Here is a 19,794-nt window from a genome sequence, read left to right as displayed (position 1 = left end):
ATAACCTGGAATGCCATTCAGACTTCTATTTTTAATCACTATCTTATCCAGTACCATGTAAACTATAAGGCTGACAACTATTTTGAAATAATTTTTGTGGGGTATAATATTTGTTTTTATATATAAAGATTTTTTGGAGGGCCACGTTAGTAGATGGTATCAGTAAAGTTATGTATGACTAGTAAATTTAGACTAAAAGAACCAGACCCATTTTGAACATTCATTATCAGGATAGCTAAGATCCCAGCCTCAGTTTTACCCACTGAACAGCTTACACTCATGATATTTAAATATTGACTGACAATGTGTAAGTGTAGCTGTTTTTTCTACCTCAGTCTTTTGCAGACCTCTAAATATGGTTAGTAGAGGAAGGAAACAAGGAGATAAAAGAAAATAGGTGACCTGAAGGGTGCATATAATTTTCCCCCTTAGAAAACAGATTTCTGTAGAACCAAGTTCAAGTACCTTGCTGCTTTTGGTAATCTTTAGAAAAATACAGAACTGTTTTGATTGTAAATTATGAAAAGTCCACTACTTGTAAATTTTTACTGTCCTTACAGATAAGGCTCAACTACTTGAAATAGCCAAAGCTAATGCAGCTGCCATGTGTGCTAAGGCTGGTGTTCCTTTACCGCCAAACCTAAAACCTGCACCTCCACCAACAGTAGAAGAGAAAGTTGCTAAAAAGTCAGGAGGAGCCACAATAGAAGAGCTCACTGAGGTAAGCTAGTTCAAAATTTGCCTCCAATTTTAAAATTGATTATTTCAGTGATGTTGACTCTGGAGCGTGCCAAAACCCAAATTGCGGGCTGAACTGATAATGGCTGGCACTGAGCAGCCAAAACCCGAAATACAGACATGGCAGCGGCAGAAGCTCCGTTTAGCAGGCCATTATCCGGGATGGCTAAGCTCCGCTAGCTAAAAGTTACTTCCCATTACTTTTGCTTTCCAGTTTTAGAAGCCAAACTGACTGAGGCGCGGGACGTTTCGTTTGAATGGAGGAGGTGTTGAGTGAGCAACACGCAGAAGCGCGCCTACCGTTTCGTTTCCATTCACGACGTGTTCACTGACCGCCACGAGTGTACTACACATACGCAAAGACACAGACAATCTTCAGAAATGATCTTTTGCCACCGGAGCTTGGAAATTAATGAGAATAGCCGGCCATTGCCTGAAAGGAACTTCTTTCGCATCAACATTTCGGGTTTTGGCCGCTCGGTACCAGCCGTTGTCGATAATGGCCGGCCATTATCAGTTCTTCCTGCGGTTCGGGTTTTGGCAGTAACATATATTAAGCATATTTACTGTTTTCATTTGGTCTTTTCAGTTGAGGCTTGTTTTGTGGGTTTTTTTTTTTTGAGAACGCTGAAATATTGCTGCTAGGATCCAGAAAATACCACATTGTTTCATATGTTGAAACTTGTTATTGGCTAGCCTTATGCCAGCCCTCCACTGTCAATACTTTCTGTTCCTTTTGGTCACAAGCCTTATATAATTTGTTCTTTTGGCTAAATGAGCCCCCTTTTGTGATATTTTCAAATTGATAATGGATGTGAAGAATTCTAGTGCTTGTATAGAGAAAACAGAGACAGGTCCATCCAAATTTTCATTGTCATTTTTTAAGCCAGGCAACAGAGCCTTTACCTAACTTCTCAGGAAGGAAATGACTTTGTCTGCTTCATGTATCAGACCTTGTCACTAACTCCCTGCCCTTTTTACCTTTTTAAAAAAAAATTGAACTCTACTTGTATGCAAGATGGAATCCATTCAGTCTTTGATCTATAAAACATTCACGGAGAAAAATGTCAGTAATTCCCTTCTCCCCTTCTCTCCCCCTCCACAGTTATAAACAGACATCTTTATTTTTCCTGTCTTATCAATCTTGTTCTAACCACCCCCAAAGAACCTTTCCTTCTTCTCTTGAATCAGTGTCCCTCACCTTCACAATCTGGCTCTAAACCCCTTTAAGGGGATTTTCCTTGATAATTTAACCCCACCCGACTCTGTTCACTCTAGCCTGCATTCCCTCAGCACTTATGTACTCAGTTTGTATTATATCAGTTTGCACTTGTTAATGTGTTGCTCTGTAAAAGCGTTCTTCAGTTATTTCATGTGTATGTATTCTGTCTTTTGATCTAGATTGTAAGCTCCTTGAGGGCAGGGACCATGTCTTTTACTTTTTGTATCTCCCTGACAGTACCCAGTACAGTGCTCTGCACACAGTAGGTGCTCAATAAATGTTGTTGACTGACTGACTGGCCAGAGTCTGCTAAGTAGCTAACTCATCTGTCTGTAAATGTAAAATTGTACTTTAAAAATTTACTTTATGGTTTTGGTCCCATTAAGAAGTGATGTTTTATCTATGTATACAGGGTGTGTAAGATTATCTTTTGTTTGTTTTTTTTTACTCTTTAAGAAATGCAAACAGATTGCACAAAGTAAAGAAGATGATGATGTTATAGTGAACAAGCCCCATGTTTCGGATGAAGAGGAGGAAGAACGTCCTTTCTATCATCATCCCTTTAAACTCAATGAACCTAAACCCATTTTTTTCAACTTAAATGTGAGTACTGCAATTGATACAAGAAGTCAAACACTGGTAACTGAAAGTTTATATTGAAATATTTTGACTTTAAATTCCATTTAAAAAAATGTATTTTAAAATTTATTTAGATTTCTGAGGAAAAACAGCAAAATTAAGTGCCTAATAATATGTACTAAGTGAATGTTACAAAAGATTATGTGGCAGTTACTCAAATTTGGTGTTATATGAAATCTTAATTTGTGAAAAATCCTTTTTGTTCCTTAGATTGCCGCTGCAAAACCAACTCCACCAAAAAATCAGGTAACATTGACAAAAGAATTTCCTGTATCATCTGGCTCTCAACACAGAAAAAAGGAAGCAGATAGTGTTTATGGAGAATGGGTTCCTGTAGAGAAAAATGGTGAAGAAAACAAAGATGATGATAATGTCTTCAGCAGCAATTTACCTACTGAGGTAAGTAAAAGTATTATATTTTGCCCTTTTTTTTCTTAAAATACCTAAAACTGCCATTTTATTGTTATTTTATATCTGATTTGGATTCTGTTTCACTCTTCTTAGGGTCGGGTTAAACGGCAGGGCCGGGTTAGACGACAGATGAGACAACCCGCAGCTACTCATTTCACAGTAACTCGATGCAATTCACTTTGTGGAACCTCGCCACAAAGTGAACAGCATCGAATTGCAGAGAACAGTGTTGTCACGTCCTTACCCAACATTGGGCCCTCCTTGCATTTATGGGGAGGTAGCCCAAGGTACAACTTTTCGTTAGCTTCCCGTTTTGCTTCCAGGCTTTATAGCTCTAGATTTTGGTGGTAGCAAGTTCAGTGGGTAGAGGAATCAGGGAGATAGGCTGAGCTTCAGGTTGAACACTTGAATCAAACTTGAAATGGTCCTTGCAGGTTGATAAGCAACTTGGGTACATAGTCCATTTTCCATAAATAAAGTTCCTTAATTGTACCTCCAGATTATTTGCCAGATACCCTTCTATTTTTCCTCATTTTCCCTTCCACTGCACTACCCTGGCCCTTTTTTATTCTCGTGTTTAACCTAATGCTCAGCCTCTTTCTCCATTCCCTTCTCCCCCTCTCTGCTACTATTAAAAGTTGGAGAAGTGGAATCCACACTTGGAAATACATGTGTGGTTCTAGTAGTATCTTGTCAAAATGATGCGGTGATAATGCCAAACAACCCCCATTAAAATGCTGCCTGACTAAATAATGTGCCACTCATTATAGTGCACATCAGAACAGCAAGACTGTATATATATGTAAATATATATATATCTGTATCTTTGTATGTATCTCTGTATCTGTACCTTTGCTGTATCTTTTAATAAACAGTTTACTTTTATTTAACTTGTTGTGCAAAATCACGCTTGGGGAATCTGGGAGGGTGGAGATTCAGTAGGGGGGTGGGAGCTCCCAAATGATCCTTCAGCCACCTTTCTTTATCCTGCCCCTTATTCCCAGAGTCCGGACACACCTCCGTGAACTGGACTGCCTCCCCAGTGCCCAGTAAAGGTGGTGGGCTGGTTTCCCCACATCCTCCTGTCCCTGCAGTCTGGGGTGTCTGTAGGTCAGAGAGACCTGTCCTTTTCCCCTTCAGAGACCTTGAATCCTCTTCTGTCACTCCACACTTTTAATACCATAAGTAAACAAATCCAATTTTTAAAATTAGAAAGTGAACAGAACCCAAATCAGAAACATAATAACATTTTGATAGCAGTATTTTTTTTCCCTTCAGCCTGTCAATTCACAGGCAACATTTTCACTATGCACTTTGAATCCTGCATTTAGATAATGCAGCAAGCTCTAGGCAGTGAAGCTGGGAAGCATGATAACTAGCCATTGCAAATTAGAGTTACCAATGGATAATTAATGGCTTTGGGGATTCTCATCTGCTCGTGGTTCCACTGAGTTGAAGCATTCTGTGATGACCCCAGTACAGAGAAAATTTGGGAACTTGTCATCTTATATTAGCTTTTTTTTAAGCCTTGTTTGGGAACTATTCTAATGAATGAATGGCAACATTTGATACCCAGATCAAGTTACCTGGAGGCTTTAAATTTCTCAAAAGGGACATGACTAACATTTTCTAGTGACTTCCCTTTATTATGTAAATAACTAGATGGGGAATTCTGAACAACCTCAGACTTACTAAGGTTTCCTGATGACATACACTTGTATTGAATTAATTTGGTGCATATAATTAGGCATTTAACAAGTATGGAGGAACACACTCAATGTGAATAGCTAGGAAGCTTTTTAACGTGGGAAGTGTTGCTGCTGAATATGAAGAACTATTATACCTTTTTCCGAATGATGTTTCCTAAGATCCTAAAATGTCATGGGAGTATTTTACTGAGTGCAAATATTAACAGCGGACAGAAGAAAACATTGGGAAAGTGCTTAGTGAATCTGAAAGGAAGACGTGTAAATGTAAACAAAAAGTCTAATCTGTCACGTTTGCCCCCTTCACTTTTTAAAGTAATTAAATCTGAGCAACATGTTCCTTAAGCCTTTGGGTTTATTCACCCCCAAAGTAGATTGTTTAAATGAGGGTACTTGAATAATTTACCTTAGAATCCATTAGCTTCCTCTTTGGAGGATTAGATAAATGTATGACAAATACTTTTCATGGAATTCAATTACTAGCCGGTTGACTATATGAACTGTTCTCCTGTATATTTGAGTTGGCTACTTTGAATGCCTCAAAAATGTTGGCTAGATGTTAATTTAGACCAAGTAGTTCTAAAATGTAATAGATTGAGAAAGGGTGAAATTTTCTTTTTGATCAGTACTTTTCACCTGTTATTCACATTATGCTTTTTACATAGTCTTATTGAACACCTAGAAGAAAATTTTAGAAATGGAAATATCAGTATTGCATATGAAGTACAATCCAATTTACGAAGTATCCAGTGAGCAGATTTATTTTGAGAGAAACTACATTCATTGAAAAATCTAGTGATAAATTTATGGGAAAATTCCTTTTCTTAAATGCCACATTTTTGGAGTTGAAATGAATTTTTTTTTTTTTGTAAAAGGTACAGTTCAGTGAGTTCAGCAATATCTTTTTTTTTTTTTGGTAGTAGCATTACTTGTTAAGGAGCTTTTCATTTTAATAAAGGAAATGAACTTTGTACTTACCAAATATGATTGTATTATGTGAAGGTTAAAGATACATTTCCCCATATAAGCCAATTAGCTTTTGCTAATCTCTGATCACAAACTGCATTCCTAACTCCAACCAGTTGTTTTGCAAAATGAGTGCCACTGTTGGTCCCAGTTGACTATTCAAAGATGTGGATGAATCAACATAAAGCCATCACTGCTTCTATAAAAATTAACTATATTCTGTTGACAGTGGGTCAGTATTATCATCTTTATATGTGAAGAACCTGCAGCAGAGGACTATGTAGAATATTGGTCATATTGTCATTAATGTTTGAGAAATGTATTACTGTAGAATAAGGGGATTGATTTTTTTGGTAAAACAAATAAAATTAAATACATCTGAGGTTTAACAGAAAAGTTTCTTAAATCAGAGTAATATTAATGCAATATCTAGCCAGGAATGATTTGTTTGTTTGTAAATAATATGGTACAAAAGTGTCTAAACAATCAAGGGGACTCTAGTTCTAAATTTGTTAACTTAAAAGAATGATGTGTTAGCCAAATATATTTCTTAAATACATTTGAATTTGGGTTTCCTTTGTTCCCTTCTTCCGCTCCCAATATGCAACCAAGAATAACTAAACGTTCCAGTATAGTTCAGTCTTATAATGTAATATTTAAAAGACTAGCAGGCACTCAAAAAATGATTTGGGGGGTGGGGGTGGGGGTACAAATCCCACCTTAGTTCCTTCTTCACCTCTAGTTTTCTTAGGTAGATAATCACTCACAAACGCGAGATGTATATTAGACTATTAAAGGTTTTATCCAATGTTAGTTTACCTGAAATTTAAAAGAATCTATACTCTGGTTTGTCTGCCCCAATGATTTATATAGTACAATCTAAATTAATTTTTACATATAATCAAAGTTTCCCTTGATGAATGCATTACCATTGTAATGGCTCAAATACTTAATGACCAAGCATTTGGAACTCCTAATTTGACTTTTCCTGATCCTTTTTTGTTTGAATTTATAATTTCCTTGGTGGTGAAAGCAGTTACAGCTGAGCAAACTCCATCTACCCATGCCAATCAGGAGGTCTTCTTAGATTTTTTAGCACAGCAATCTTTATTCGATAGATACCCTTTTATCTATATAGTGGTCTTACAACTTCTCAGTGAAGAGACTTGAGAGGATAGCATTCCTTAACCCAGGATCCCACAGACCGACTTAAAAAGTATACTGTACTTCCTATGTGCCAGGAACTGTGCTAAGGACTGGGGGGAAATGGCAAAAGCTGCTTCTATGTATCAAAGTGGACTGGAACCTTGGTCTTGGGTTATGGGCAGATTCTCTATTCTCCACTTCAGACATCCCAGCCCTCCTGGATGTATCTGCACATATTAATACAGAAATGATATTTTAAAATGCTTTATAACATGAGTTCTTTGGCTTCTGATCTCATTTTCCATTTCTTACTGCAAATGCCACTTGTTAGTATCTATAATAAATCTTTAAAAAATTTCCATTTCTTCACATGCTAGATTAGATAACTAACCAGAATAATTACTGACTTTAAAAAAGGGTTCATTTTTATTCTACTCTACTATGGGATAGTTTCTTATAATGGACAGATTAATTAGAAAGAGTTGAACTTTAGAGACAATAACTCAATTAAAAAAGAAATCCATTTGATCAGGGGAAAAACGCAAACTTGAATGATTCCAATCATAAATATGTAGCCCATAATGCAAATTAAGATTAACCTCAATGCCATTTGTTAAAAGAAGTAATCTCCTTTATTGATGAAACTAAGAGATTAACTAATGGACAGTGGTTATTGATTATGGTAAAACTGGAGTTGAAAGTCTGGACCCTAAAAACATATCACAAACTTTAGAAGTCGTAGGGAATAGAATTGGGCTTCTGAGCTCTTTTACTTTTTGGCACATGACCATGCACATATGGGTACTTGATAATAATGGTATCAAATAGGTTTAGAGTTGTCCTAAGTCAGAAAATTGACTGAAAACTCACTAAAGTTACGCTTAAGTTTGTAGGAATAATTCTATCCCTTCAAGATTTAGTTATGTGCACGAAATGTGAATTACATTTTCTACCAATATTTTTTGGAGGGTAGACTTTTGCACTGTTTGGAATATTTGTATTACTTTCTAGCTTCTGAGCTGCCTTAAAACGTTAAGTTTATTCAGAATATAAAGTTTTTTAGAATCCTTAATGTGCTATTTGGGGTGGGCACTTAAAATGATTCAGTACTCTCAACTAAAGGGATTTGATTAAGCTTTTTTGTGCATTGTTGTTTATAGTCCCAGCTAGCTTGAAAAGCAGGAGAGTGGGCTTTTGGGACAAACCTTTGAATACCTCTAAAGGGTTACAAGGTGGTACTGATTCATGTTATTTTAAAGATGTCTCCTTGTAATTTCTAAAATGGTGAGTACTGAGTTAATAGTCAATATGCTGTTTTGTAATGAAGCTAAAGTTAAACAGCATTAGATGTCAGTAGGGTTGTATTTCTTAAGAAGAAACTAAAATTGTATAATTTTAAGGTCAATCTTAAATTCACAGAAATGATAGTGAACTTGTTTTTAAAATGGGATCTCTAAATGTTTAGCAGTTTTTAGAGGTGATTTTAGTATTAATAACAAACATTTGGTTCTTTACTATTGAAATAGGACATCACCTTATCAAAAACAAAAAAAGGGGGTATGTAGCATTAAATAGATATATATTTTTATATCTACACATATACGCACATATATGGTATAGAGAGAGCCAGGTTGACTTCAAAGGTAGAAGCAGTGATCCAGACCACAATATTACATTATGTTCTATCCAACTTTGCTTCTACCAAAATTAAATGCCATCTGCCTCATTTATTGACGAATTCCTTCTTCATAACATATACTGGCCAGCTTTCTTCATCTTGCCAGGCCAGTTTCAACTATTCATCCATAGCATTTTAAAATCTTTTCTAAGACCTTTTGGTAGACACGTGACTCCCCACAATGAGCTTCTTCTCAGAATGTACTTTAAAGAATAATAAGAAATGTTGGAGAATGATTGAAAAGATTAAACTGCAAGTTAGCCGAGAGCCATTAGAAACTTTAAATAGTGCAAGTCCTCATCCAGCAAAAATCCCTTCAAACTATGGTTTGTGCATGTTCCCTTAGGTTGTTTGGGTCCTTAAGGCCCTAGAGGGAAATGGGGGAAAGGAGAACCTTGGGAGAGCTGCAGAGGATCTCCCAGGCCACAGAATCCTGGCCTCATCCCTAGCATGACAGAGTATTCAGCCCAGGCTACACATGTACACACATTGGCCCAAGAGTAGTAACCTGTTTTGATTTAATTTGCAATACTCAACAATTTTGTTGGAAATTGAGGTGTTCAAGTAGAAGCTTGAGTGTGAGGTCATAGAAGATCAAGGATCTTGAAGGGGGAGAAATCGCCACTAAGTGGGAAAAAGACCTAGTCTTACGGTCTTCGTGATTTGGTGATTGTTTATAACAAATATATTCTAACACAACTCTTAAAAAACAAACAAACAATTTGGGGTACATCTACATAGATCATAAAAGTAATTTTTTTTACCCCTCCACCTGAGGAAAAAACCAACCTGAAAAATAGATGGATGACCATAAAATGAAGAGGCATTTAGGAAATAGTTGTTGGGACCATTTAGTTTTTCATATAAACATCTCATAAATTATTTCCTAGTTGGTATTTCAAAGTGTTTTCATAAAAACTTTGTTACTCTTCATTTAGGTAAAATAACCCTTGCTTGCTTAAATTCTTTATCTCATTTATACATGTAATATGAACTTTTAAACTGATTTTCCAAACATTTCATTTTTATATGAACAAATTTATATACATTTAAATTGAAAGAAAACATTCATCAGGGTTAAAGCCAGAAGAAAACGTAGATATTGTGTAATCTACTCCCTTTATCTTACAGATGAGTAATCTGACTCGGGGAATATAATTGATAGGATTATGGGTTCCTAGCTATTAATTGCAGAGCCACGAATTGAACCTGGACCTCCAGACCCACAAATCTAATGTTCCCACTACATGGTGGTTTGATGCCATTTTGAATTGTAGCAAGTGCACTGTCATGGGGTTAAGAAGCAATTTTCTAAAAAAAAATTGAATTTACCTGGTCACCTTGAAGCAGTGAAAAGATTTGAGTTACTTTGTGATTGAAAGCAAGGTTAAGGTCATATCTTTTGACTCCTGTTTTTCCAATTGTTGGGACCTTCCTCAGGCAATTGTTAGTTAAGATAGATTATTACAAAATAAACCCAAGTTCTGGTAAATGCAAATTAAATACAGGAAACAGTCTTATTCAGTGAAAGGGATAAATTAATATTTAAATTTAAATTCTGTAGAAGTTCTGTATAGAGGCAAATAGGTTCAGTGGCAATGACCCAGGAGGTAAAAGACCTAGATTCTAGTCGTGCTTCTGCCACTTTATTAGCCATATGATTTTATTACTTCAAGGAACACCATGTTTCAGTTTTTCCTCTTTTTTTAAAAACATAAAAAAGGAAAGTAGTTCATAATATCTTCCCTCTTTAGTGGGTTATTGTAAGAGCTTAATGAGAATATTGTCTGCAGAAGCACTTTGGGAATTGTCAAGATTTAGGCAAATACGAGGTGTTAGTCATGTTTTCTTTGCTGTGTTTTCATTTTGATATATAGCAACTAAGGACATAAGTTGGTATACAAAATACCCCTTTTGTTGGTCATGATAATTTGAAATCCTTTTTTTCTTCCTTAGCCTGTGGACATCTCTACAGCAATGAGTGAGCGGGCACTAGCTCAGAAGAGACTTAGTGAAAATGCATTTGACCTTGAGGCCATGAGCATGTTAAATAGAGCACAAGAGCGGGTATGTAGCAGTGGACTGTGATCCCATTTTTAATCAAAGGGTGCCTCTGTTCTAACCTATGGTCGATTTGGGGTATCAAGTGGAAATGGAGAATTGACTCAGTTATCCAGAAAACTGAAAGGAATAATTCATTTGTGTTAGTAAGCTGACTATTTTAAGTGAAATGATTTCTGAATCTAATGATCCTGAAGATGACCTTAGTGGTCCACTTTGCCTTTTAATTATAGACTTAAAAGACCTTACTCTGGAACAAGTTCTTTTTTACAGTCAGAAAAAAGTGGTTTGACTAGAATGTGCTTCTGTGAATCTTCTTGTAAAGCAATCCTAGTCTGGTAATGCATTTTGGGATAGACATTTTTATAGCCCAAACTTTAAAAAAAATTTTTGTTTCGTGAAATATTAAGACTGGAAATTTCTCAGAATTTATAACCGTGTCTTAAACATTGACTATCTTTTTTTACCTTGATTTCTATTTTTTGGGACCGATCAGGTTTAAGGCTCTTATGTATTAAACAAAGACAAATTCATAATATCTGCACTTGCATTTTTCCTTTAAATTCCTACTGTCTTTATAGCAAAATAAGGAAAATGGTTTTAAGTTGCTTTTGTGATTTGATTTTTGGAGAAACTTTGTTTACAAACCTGGTCAATTTTTTAAAAACTTAGTAAATTTTACATCGATGGGGTCATTTAAACTTTTTAACAATTAAAAAATACATTTAAGGAAATTGCCGGGGAAAAGAGTACTAGAGGGTGTCAGAAGACCTGGGTTTATTTCCTGTTTCTGTGTGACTTGGGGCAAGTCAGCATCTCAGTCTCCTCATCTTTAAGATAAGGTGAATTGGATCCTCGGTTTGGAAGATACTGTGTGACTTTGGACAAGGAAAAAACCTGGACCTCAATTTCCTCGTCTGTAAAATGATGGGGGTGGATTAGATTGACCTCCAGTAACCCTTAGAGCTCTCGGTCTGGGCTCATAATTCGAATGATGTTATCCAAAATGTTCTTGCTCGTTTCTGCTGTAGGTTAGTAGGCCGGCGGGCTTTGGGGCCTGCGTGGCCGCTTCTTCCTTGGCTTTGTTCCAATGGGGTTCTTTGCTCTCTCTAGATCGATGCCTGGGCCCAGCTGAACTCCATTCCGGGCCAGTTCACGGGGAGTACGGGCGTGCAGGTCCTGACCCAGGAGCAGCTGGCCAACACCGGGGCCCAAGCGTGGATTAAAAAGGTACTCATTATGCTGTCGGACACATGCATCCAGCAGTCTAGAACGGTGTGGAGATGTAGCCGTGCATGAGCGGCAGCCGCGCTCTGGCTCTGCCGCGCCGGCTGAGTGCGCGTGCTGTGTGTGTGCTCTAGGACGGACCTGCGAGACGACCCGATCCAGGCAATGGCCAGTGTGTGGCCTGGCTCACGCCTTTAGGGCACTTAAAGTGGTTCTGGCTGCTCTCGGTGGCGGTACTTTGTTAACCCTTGTGGAGTGCTAACTGTGTGCCAGGCGCTGTAGAGGAATTCCTCAGTTCCTGTCGGGCTACTAATCTAGTCACTTAAAGCGCTGCCTCAAACGGGCCTCGTCATGGGACGCGCTCAGGTTCTCTGGCCGCTCACTCCCCCCAGCCTCCCTCGCCACCTCCTGCACCCACTCCCAGCTCCCCGCCCCCACCCTAGTGCCTGCACCCTCCCACAGAGTCCCGGCCCGGCTCCTCTCCCTCAGGACCTCCGGCCCCCTCCTGGATCCCCGGTTCTTAGCTAGCCGGCCACAGGCAGAGGTAGCGGGGACGTGCCCACCTCTAGGACAAGTGCATGTGGCAGGTCTGCCATGGGACGGAGGGGGGGCTGGACCTGGGCGAGGGCGGGGGCGGGGCGGGGGGGCCTGGGGACGCTCTGGACCACCAATCCGGCCCTCCCGGCCACTGGCGGTCCACAGAGCTCCGACTGCGAAGCGCTGATCTCGGGAGAGCCCCAAACAAAGGGAGTGGACGGACGACTCGTGCGGCGAAGACTTAGCTGCCTCCGGACTCCACCTACAGCTACCTCAGTGTTGGGGGAGCCTTAGGTGGCTCAGGAAGGGCTTCCTCCGCGGAGGGCTGTGTCGGCGCCGGGTTGGAGGCTGCGGCGCGGCGGGCGGGCGGCGGGCATTTGTTGCAGGAGTTTTGGCGTCCTCGCCGTGCTGAAAGTGGGAGGCTCCACCTCCGGCCCCTTTGTGATGGTGGGCTGCCGCCTCTCCAGAGGGAGAGCTCGGGCCGCACCTGGACGTCCCAGGGCCGCCTGCAGGGGGCGTCACCCACGTGGAGCCGCCGCGCTCCCTGCTCGCTCGTGTCCAAGAGAGCCGCGGCCAGGAGGAGCCCCCGAGCTTTCAGTTAGCGGCTCTGACTGCGTGCAGCGGACCCGCCATCATTCCTGGAAGCGCAAAGCACGCGGTGCTGCGGCGGCGCTTCTGCTCGCGGGCCGCGGCCCCAAGTGTGCTCCCGGAAGCATTCCTGGTGGCCTTGTTTCCTTTTCACAAGTGTGCGCAGCTTCCTCTGCCATGGCCTTGAAGAGTGAGCGCTCCCTGCCGGACCTCTGGGCAGAGCATGCTAGGCCGGAGGCCCCTCCCCGGGGAGATGGCCTCCGCCTTCGGGACGGCCTTGGGTCACTCCGGACGGTCAGCAGGCCGGCACTGTCCGTGCGGCAGCAGCTTCTCCAGAGTTCCCCTTTTTTCCCTTTGCTTCTAGTCATTGCTGACGTCCATGACATCAGACCCGTGTGCACGGAGGCCTCCGTGTGAGCAGGGCTGCTAGACTATGTCCAGGCAGGGAGCTCTGGCCACCTTTTGGCGAGCCTCTAGCAGGAGCCCTTCAGATTGTGGTCACGACAGGCGGCGGCAGCCGTGTTTGGTCACCAGTAAAACTTGGTCTTACATTTCCGACAGAGGCCATAATCGCATCAGGGCAGGGAGTCACGTGATGATGCAAACTAACTTTGGCAGTACAGCATTGTTCATGACAGGAGATGCTCCTCCTTCATTCACTCTGAGCTGCACTTGAGGGTTAATGACGGAAAAGGACCCTTAAAATTGGCTTATTCATAGTGCCCTGTAAAGACTGGCCTTTAATGGATCACTGTAGGGACGTGTCATAGTCTATGGTTTTTTCTTCTTGCTATAAAATACAGCCTTAAGTGTTACTTAATGAATATTTCCATTTTCCATTTACCCAATTGTAGAAATTGGATCTAATATTTTTCTTTGCTAGAGAAAAACGAGGCCTTAGAAAAAAATTGTTTGGTCTTAAGTCCATGCGGGGTCCTATTGGTTGGTATCGTTTCCAAAACTATGCTGAGAATTTGGAAGTGACTGTACATGAACTTGGGAGAGGAAGCATCCAGTGTCCACTTCACAGAACCCGGGCAGAGGAAATGCCCAGCCGCAAAGGGCTCAGAGGAATTTGGAACCTAGACTGCTTTGGAGTTTGCTTTTGGATTGTACTCTACACAGTGCCCTCTTTAGAAAGAGGCTGGTAGAAAAGGGAGGATGAACCTGAAAGTAAGATAAAAACAGTAATTTTAGGTGTATCACATCAAGGCAGTTTGAATGTCAGCATTTACTAACTTTTTGTTGCATACACACTACATGACCTGCGCCAATTCCAGATCTAAGTCCATACTCTTAGGAGCCTGAGGAACTGAACCAGGGCTTTTTATACCTTTTTTATATATTTTTTTATATCTCCACAGCTACCTCCTTCCATCAGAGCACATTGATAAACTTAATGTCCAGTTGTGACTTGTTGGCATATGTTCCCCCAGTTTGTAGCTAAATAGCTGAGGGGAAAACACAGTTGTGGTGTAGTTTGGGGCCATTTTTTAGTATTAACTTAGCAATAACAGGAAATAATTTTATAGGTAATCATTATATATGATCATTTCCTGTTTTGATAAGTTAGTAATATGTAATAACATACTTGCTAGCTGGGCTAAACATGACATTTTTAAAAAGAGAAGGAAAAAAGTGCATTTTGCATTTGAAACAGTTGTTTCAGTAGAAGTCAACTCTTGTACTTCATTTTGGGTATGTCTACGCCCTTTAATCTAGTTCTTACGGTTTAAAATACTGTGTTGACAATGCCAGTGTATCATGTATTTTAAGACATTAAGCGGTTTGCTGCTTTGATGGAAACTGTGGTTCAGTGGGTTGGATACAGGAGAGATGATAGTTCACAGAATAACCTGTGAACTTTCACCCCTCTATATGGAAACTTGTTTCAGGGCCAAATGCTTGTAGCTGCCTTCTTGCCCCGGTCAGTGCCAGCCCTACTATTCACAACACTGCGGCCACCGAGGCCTAGGTATGTAAACGTTTAAGGAAGTTTTTTAAAGTCTTTTAACCTCAGGTTTTAAAAGAATTCAGTTTGGTATACTTACAGTGTGTCTGTGATTGTCATGTACTGTTGATAGACGTGTAAACATAAGAATAATGTTAATATGGGTATGGATTGTCGTAAGTAAAACCGTTATACTTGCTCTATGGTAGAATTCTTCTAAAATCTGGAAGAATTTTGGACAAAAATATGCTTCAACATTTGTTTGCACTTTATTTCTAAATGTTTTTGAGTTTTTTTTGTTCATTAACTAGGTACACCTGGGAGAGTTAATATTGTCAAATATTTTAACACTGCCTTTTTTTTATTTTGCAAGCTAAGAAGAGATACCAGTGAACGTAAATAGTGGATGAAAAAGGAATGTTCTAATTTTTTTGGACATATGGGCCATTGTTTTAAAATTGCCATTTTAGTTTATGTCATCATAATCAACTTTCAAAACCTCTATTTTATTACTTTAAAAAATTAGAACATACAAACTCCAGTATGGGTAAATCATGGAAATATTCATTTATTGCTTTATTGTTCTATATAACATCTAGAAGTAAAGTGAGATAATTTTAGAAAGTTGCCTGTCATTTCATAATCAGATTCTAACTTTAGAATTGGGACATTTTACCTCTCTTTCTTTGGATAGGATCAGTTCTTAAGAGCAGCCCCTGTAACAGGTGGAATGGGAGCCGTTCTGATGAGAAAAATGGGCTGGCGAGAAGGAGAGGGATTAGGAAAAAACAAAGAAGGAAATAAAGAGCCTATTCTAGTTGACTTTAAGACAGACCGAAAAGGTAATTCTGATTTTTTTTTTATGCTCTGTATAATTTATTTTATTACTTCATATTTTAAAATTACATTTAAGGACAGCAACATAACTTGTTTTTTCTAATTTGTGTATATGTTTGCCACATTTTCAGTTATATTTAAGTACCATTTCATATTCTGAGGAACATTATCTTTATAACCTCAGTTTGAATGCAGTTTTATCAGCAATTATGAAAATTTTTTTTGACAAATTTAACAAGTATTTATTGAGTGGATAATAATGCAAGCCATTAGGGTAATGAAGAAAGAAAAAAACAGCCTCCATATATGATGTTTCAAGTTTTAGGCTTTAGTTATGTTTAAAAGCAGCAAGGTTGTCTTACTCTGGATTACTAGGGCCTGTTCGGTCCTTGGCTTTAATGATCATTTTGGTTCTTTTCCCTCCAGCGTATCTCTTTTTCTTTTACTGCCCTTATTTTCTGATAAAGCTGTCTTAAATGCTCTATAGCTCTTTGCTTCCTTCAGAAATGCCATTTTAAATTATTGCCGTTTTCCTAGTTTCCTTTTATTGCCAGTCGCTCAGGGATTGGTCACTGGGTGCTGTTCCTTGGACTGGGGTTGGAGATCATACCTCAAACGAACAGACGCTCTCGTCCAGTGGGGTAAAATCCCTTCGAGCAACGCGCTCCTGAGCTGGGCATCATTAGAATAGTGACATGTATGCTATAAGAAGCACAGAGGCATCTTAATAAGTCAGATTTCATAAAACTTAAAATTTAATTTCGCTCAAGCCTCTTTGCTTAATGAGACGCGTGAATGTTCCTTCACTGATCCAGCTCACAATTTATCTTTGTCTATCCATGGATACTTTTAGAGGTTCTATTCAACCAGCTGGAGGCTGCTTTTGAGGTTTAAAAAAAGTGTTGTGAATCACAATGAAACTTTTGAATTGTCCATCTGTCATTTTTCCTCGTCTCACTGGTCCACTTTTTCCACTCCGGTCTGTCTCTCGTGATGACCACTGCTTTGTGGGAGCGAGTCGTTCTCGTAACAGGCTGCCACTGCTTTCCTTATCCCAGCATACCTCTTTCCACTGCCCATTAGGTTGTTCACAGTGAATAGAGAATCCTCTGTAGAGGCCCCAAGAGCATGTCGCTGTTAAGGAGGATGGTCCAGTTCTCGGCCTCCATCATCCACCTCCGGGGCCTAGTGGAACTCGGACACTGATGGTTTAGCTCACAGACTGCTTGTTGCACAGAATTAACTGTCAGTGCTTTTTGCTGCATCTTAACATATTTATGAGCGATTCCTTGATTTTGCCCTCGTGCATGAAATTGATGTTCACCATCTAAGGAATTGCAAACACACCGGGATCGTGCATTCTCTGTACCTTGCAGTTAGGTGGACAACTAATCATCTAGAAGACCATCTTCAGGAAGCCTCTGTGTTCCCCTGGGACATGGATCAGTGTTTTCATTGATGAATGAGCAGACATGTTGGTTACTAGTTGTCTTTTCAGGCACACGTTTAAGGTCAGATAAGCCAGAATCTTTCTTATTCTCCTAGTGTTCTCTTTCCCCTTCCTTTGATATTCTTTAAAATTGGTATCCAGATGTCTCTGTGATCCGAGGGCCAACTTCTTTGGTGACATAATTGCTTGTAAGATGCTCAGAATTTTCTGTCACTTATTTTCCATTTGAGCTTGTATTCTAAGTCAGTTGTTGTCTTCGATTTCTTGGCCAAGAGTAGAGGTTGTTTATTGGCAATGCATTTCCTGGGTTCTTTATTGTGGCATTTTGCCATCTGTTAACTTTCTCCAAGAAGTGGAGATGATGAGTGTCCCTTTCCATTTCACATAGTTGTCTTCTTATTCTTATCTTTGTCATCTCATATTAATTTGCATCTTTTCTCTGATGACTTCCCTGATCACCACCAGTTGCTTTCTGTGAAGTTGTCCACGTCCTGTGTGATTTTGTCCTATGCTTGCCGCTCTGTCTTCTCTTTTCTAAAGAGGTCATAAACCTTTCATTTCTGAATTCCAGTTTGCAGTTTCTGTACATTTTTTCCCCGTGGGCTTCTCTGCCACCTTCACACAGCAGTCATTGAGCGCCAAGGTTATTGTGGCCTTGATTTGGAGCATTTTGTCATTTTCTTCACAAAAGTTCTTTACTTCATCTTCTGCCCCAGACGTTGGTCCGTGAGCACACAGCTATTTTCATAGTCGTTTCCTTGCTTACTCTGCCTGTAAGCAGTGCAAAATGACATGATTATGTTGATGGCCCGTGACAGCACGCCTCATTCTCTTGGGTGCCGGCTCCTTTTCCCTCTCTGGAAAACGGCGGAGCTCCCTTTTCTTAAGCTGTAACTTGTTCGCTGTCTTCTGCATTAAAACCAGACTCTCCATGGGAGAAATCTACATCCAACAGACGTCCAAGACTCCGCTTTAAAATGTAGGTGGACAGGGCTACCGATGAAAGGGACAAAGTCGTTTGACAGAGGCCTCCACTGGCCACACAGGATTGCCAGGACTCGGGCCTCTGGCTCGCCACTGGACTTGCCAAGGGCATCGGTCCCATTTCTCAGGGAACTTGGTTACAGTCGTCGGCGAAGTCCGCCTATCTTGGGATGATCACTAGTTCTGCCCGATAATCAACGTTCATCTGTAATGAGCTCATAGTTATGGAATCCTTGCCGTTTCTCTTAATTGCAGGTAGTGGGACATGCAGAGTGATCGTTCTTCTCAGAGTCCAATATAATACAAGTAACTAAATAGATTAAACGTTCTAGAACCAGTTGTCAAAATCACACAAAGCGTACCATGGTACAGCGGATCGTTCACACACATTGATTTTATACCGTTATGCAGGGACGTTTAGAGACCAGCTCCCTGACTCCACCCCTACTTGGGCCTTCTAAACTGTCGAGGCCAGGAAGCTAGTGGCGGCCCTCTGGTGCTGCTTGTGAGTTGGAGGAAGCTGTGTCGTGCTCTTGCAGGCGTGGAGGCGTCATTCTCGGTTTGGGGTGAGCAGCCTTCTAAGGCGGCTCTCGGATATCCCGACTGCTGCTGTCTCTGCGGCTTCCTCGGTGTAGGGAGCTCCGGGGAGAAGCTGCCTCTCCCCGGCTCGAGGGGTGCCCTCACTCAGATAGTGTACGTCAGAGCCAGGAGTCGGGCCGATTCTCAGGCCGCTTCTCTGGCCGCTACAGGAATACTTCCTCTGGGCCAATCAAACATCCGGTCACATTAACCACATACTACGTAACTTCAACAAACATTTCAGGCTCGCTGCAGAGCGATGTGCTTCTTCTCTAAGTCTCCATAGGTGACAGATGAGGAAAACTTGGGGATCAATGGCACTTTTTTAGAGGGTCGTATTTTAATTATCAAATGACGCTAGCAGTTTAGTTCTTGTCTGGAAGACTAATAAAACCCAAATAGTTTTAACAAATGTTATTTTTTTATAAAGTTTAGACATTTTTGGCATTCTCAGATTTTTTGGTGGCTTCTTTATAATTTAGTTATAAAGTAAGTAGGAGGATCCTATTTTTAGATTAGGCATCTCCAGACATAGTAGACTGAATTGGGAAAAGGTTAATAGGATTGATAACATTGAGACAATGTGGCATGTTGCTGAAATTATTTGACTGCCTTCCTGTAGATTGTTTTGATGCAAAAAATGTTTACTACAAATAAATACTTGAGATTGATGCTGGTCTTGTGTCCTATGCAGGTCTTGTTGCGGTGGGGGAGAGAGCACAAAAACGATCTGGAAACTTCTCTGCCGCGATGAAGGATCTTTCAGGTGAGAGTACGTTACTTTTTAATTTTCTTCCATTTTATTAAAATTTCACAAATTTATTCATTCACATTGGTGACATTAGTTTCTGATTAGTTAACTTTTGGGTCTTAGGTAAACATCCTGTATCTGCATTGATGGAGATCTGTAATAAAAGAAGGTGGCAACCACCTGAATTTCTCTTGGTTCATGATAGTGGCCCTGATCATCGCAAACACTTTCTCTTTAGGGTAAGCATGCATTTCTAAGACTAAAAACAACTAGGGGCAACTCCCAAGTTACCAGCTTTTTTGTAGCGGTGACTAAACTGGCCC

The 19,794-nt window shown here is 40.2% G+C and overlaps 1 protein-coding gene across 9 annotated transcripts in view; it reads left to right on the top strand.

The window, feature by feature from the left end:
* Window positions 1-19,794, top strand: part of SON (SON DNA and RNA binding protein) — a 33,232-nt gene that overhangs the window by 11,873 nt on the left and 1,565 nt on the right. For 2 of the 9 annotated variants that reach the window (XM_007493252.3, XM_007493256.3), the window contains exons 4-11: window positions 561-721; window positions 2,417-2,563; window positions 2,810-2,998; window positions 10,463-10,573; window positions 11,681-11,797; window positions 15,565-15,712; window positions 19,415-19,486; window positions 19,595-19,710. In XM_007493252.3, the coding sequence (XP_007493314.2) occupies window positions 561-721; window positions 2,417-2,563; window positions 2,810-2,998; window positions 10,463-10,573; window positions 11,681-11,797; window positions 15,565-15,712; window positions 19,415-19,486; window positions 19,595-19,710 (1,061 nt within the window). Of the gene's footprint in view, window positions 1-560; window positions 722-952; window positions 2,253-2,416; window positions 2,564-2,809; window positions 2,999-3,103; window positions 3,901-10,462; window positions 10,574-11,680; window positions 11,798-11,928; window positions 12,187-14,814; window positions 14,895-15,564; window positions 15,713-19,414; window positions 19,493-19,594; window positions 19,711-19,794 lie in introns of those variants that run through there. The other 7 variants (XM_007493251.3, XM_007493255.3, XR_008918290.1 and 4 more) reach the window with 6 other exon arrangements.

The sequence above is a fragment of the Monodelphis domestica genome, chromosome 4 (genome assembly GCF_027887165.1).
Source record: "Monodelphis domestica isolate mMonDom1 chromosome 4, mMonDom1.pri, whole genome shotgun sequence".
Classification (NCBI taxonomy): Eukaryota; Metazoa; Chordata; class Mammalia; order Didelphimorphia; family Didelphidae; genus Monodelphis; species Monodelphis domestica.
The sequence above is the reverse complement of the archived record's forward strand: the minus strand, read 5'-3'. Positions and strand labels throughout refer to the sequence as shown.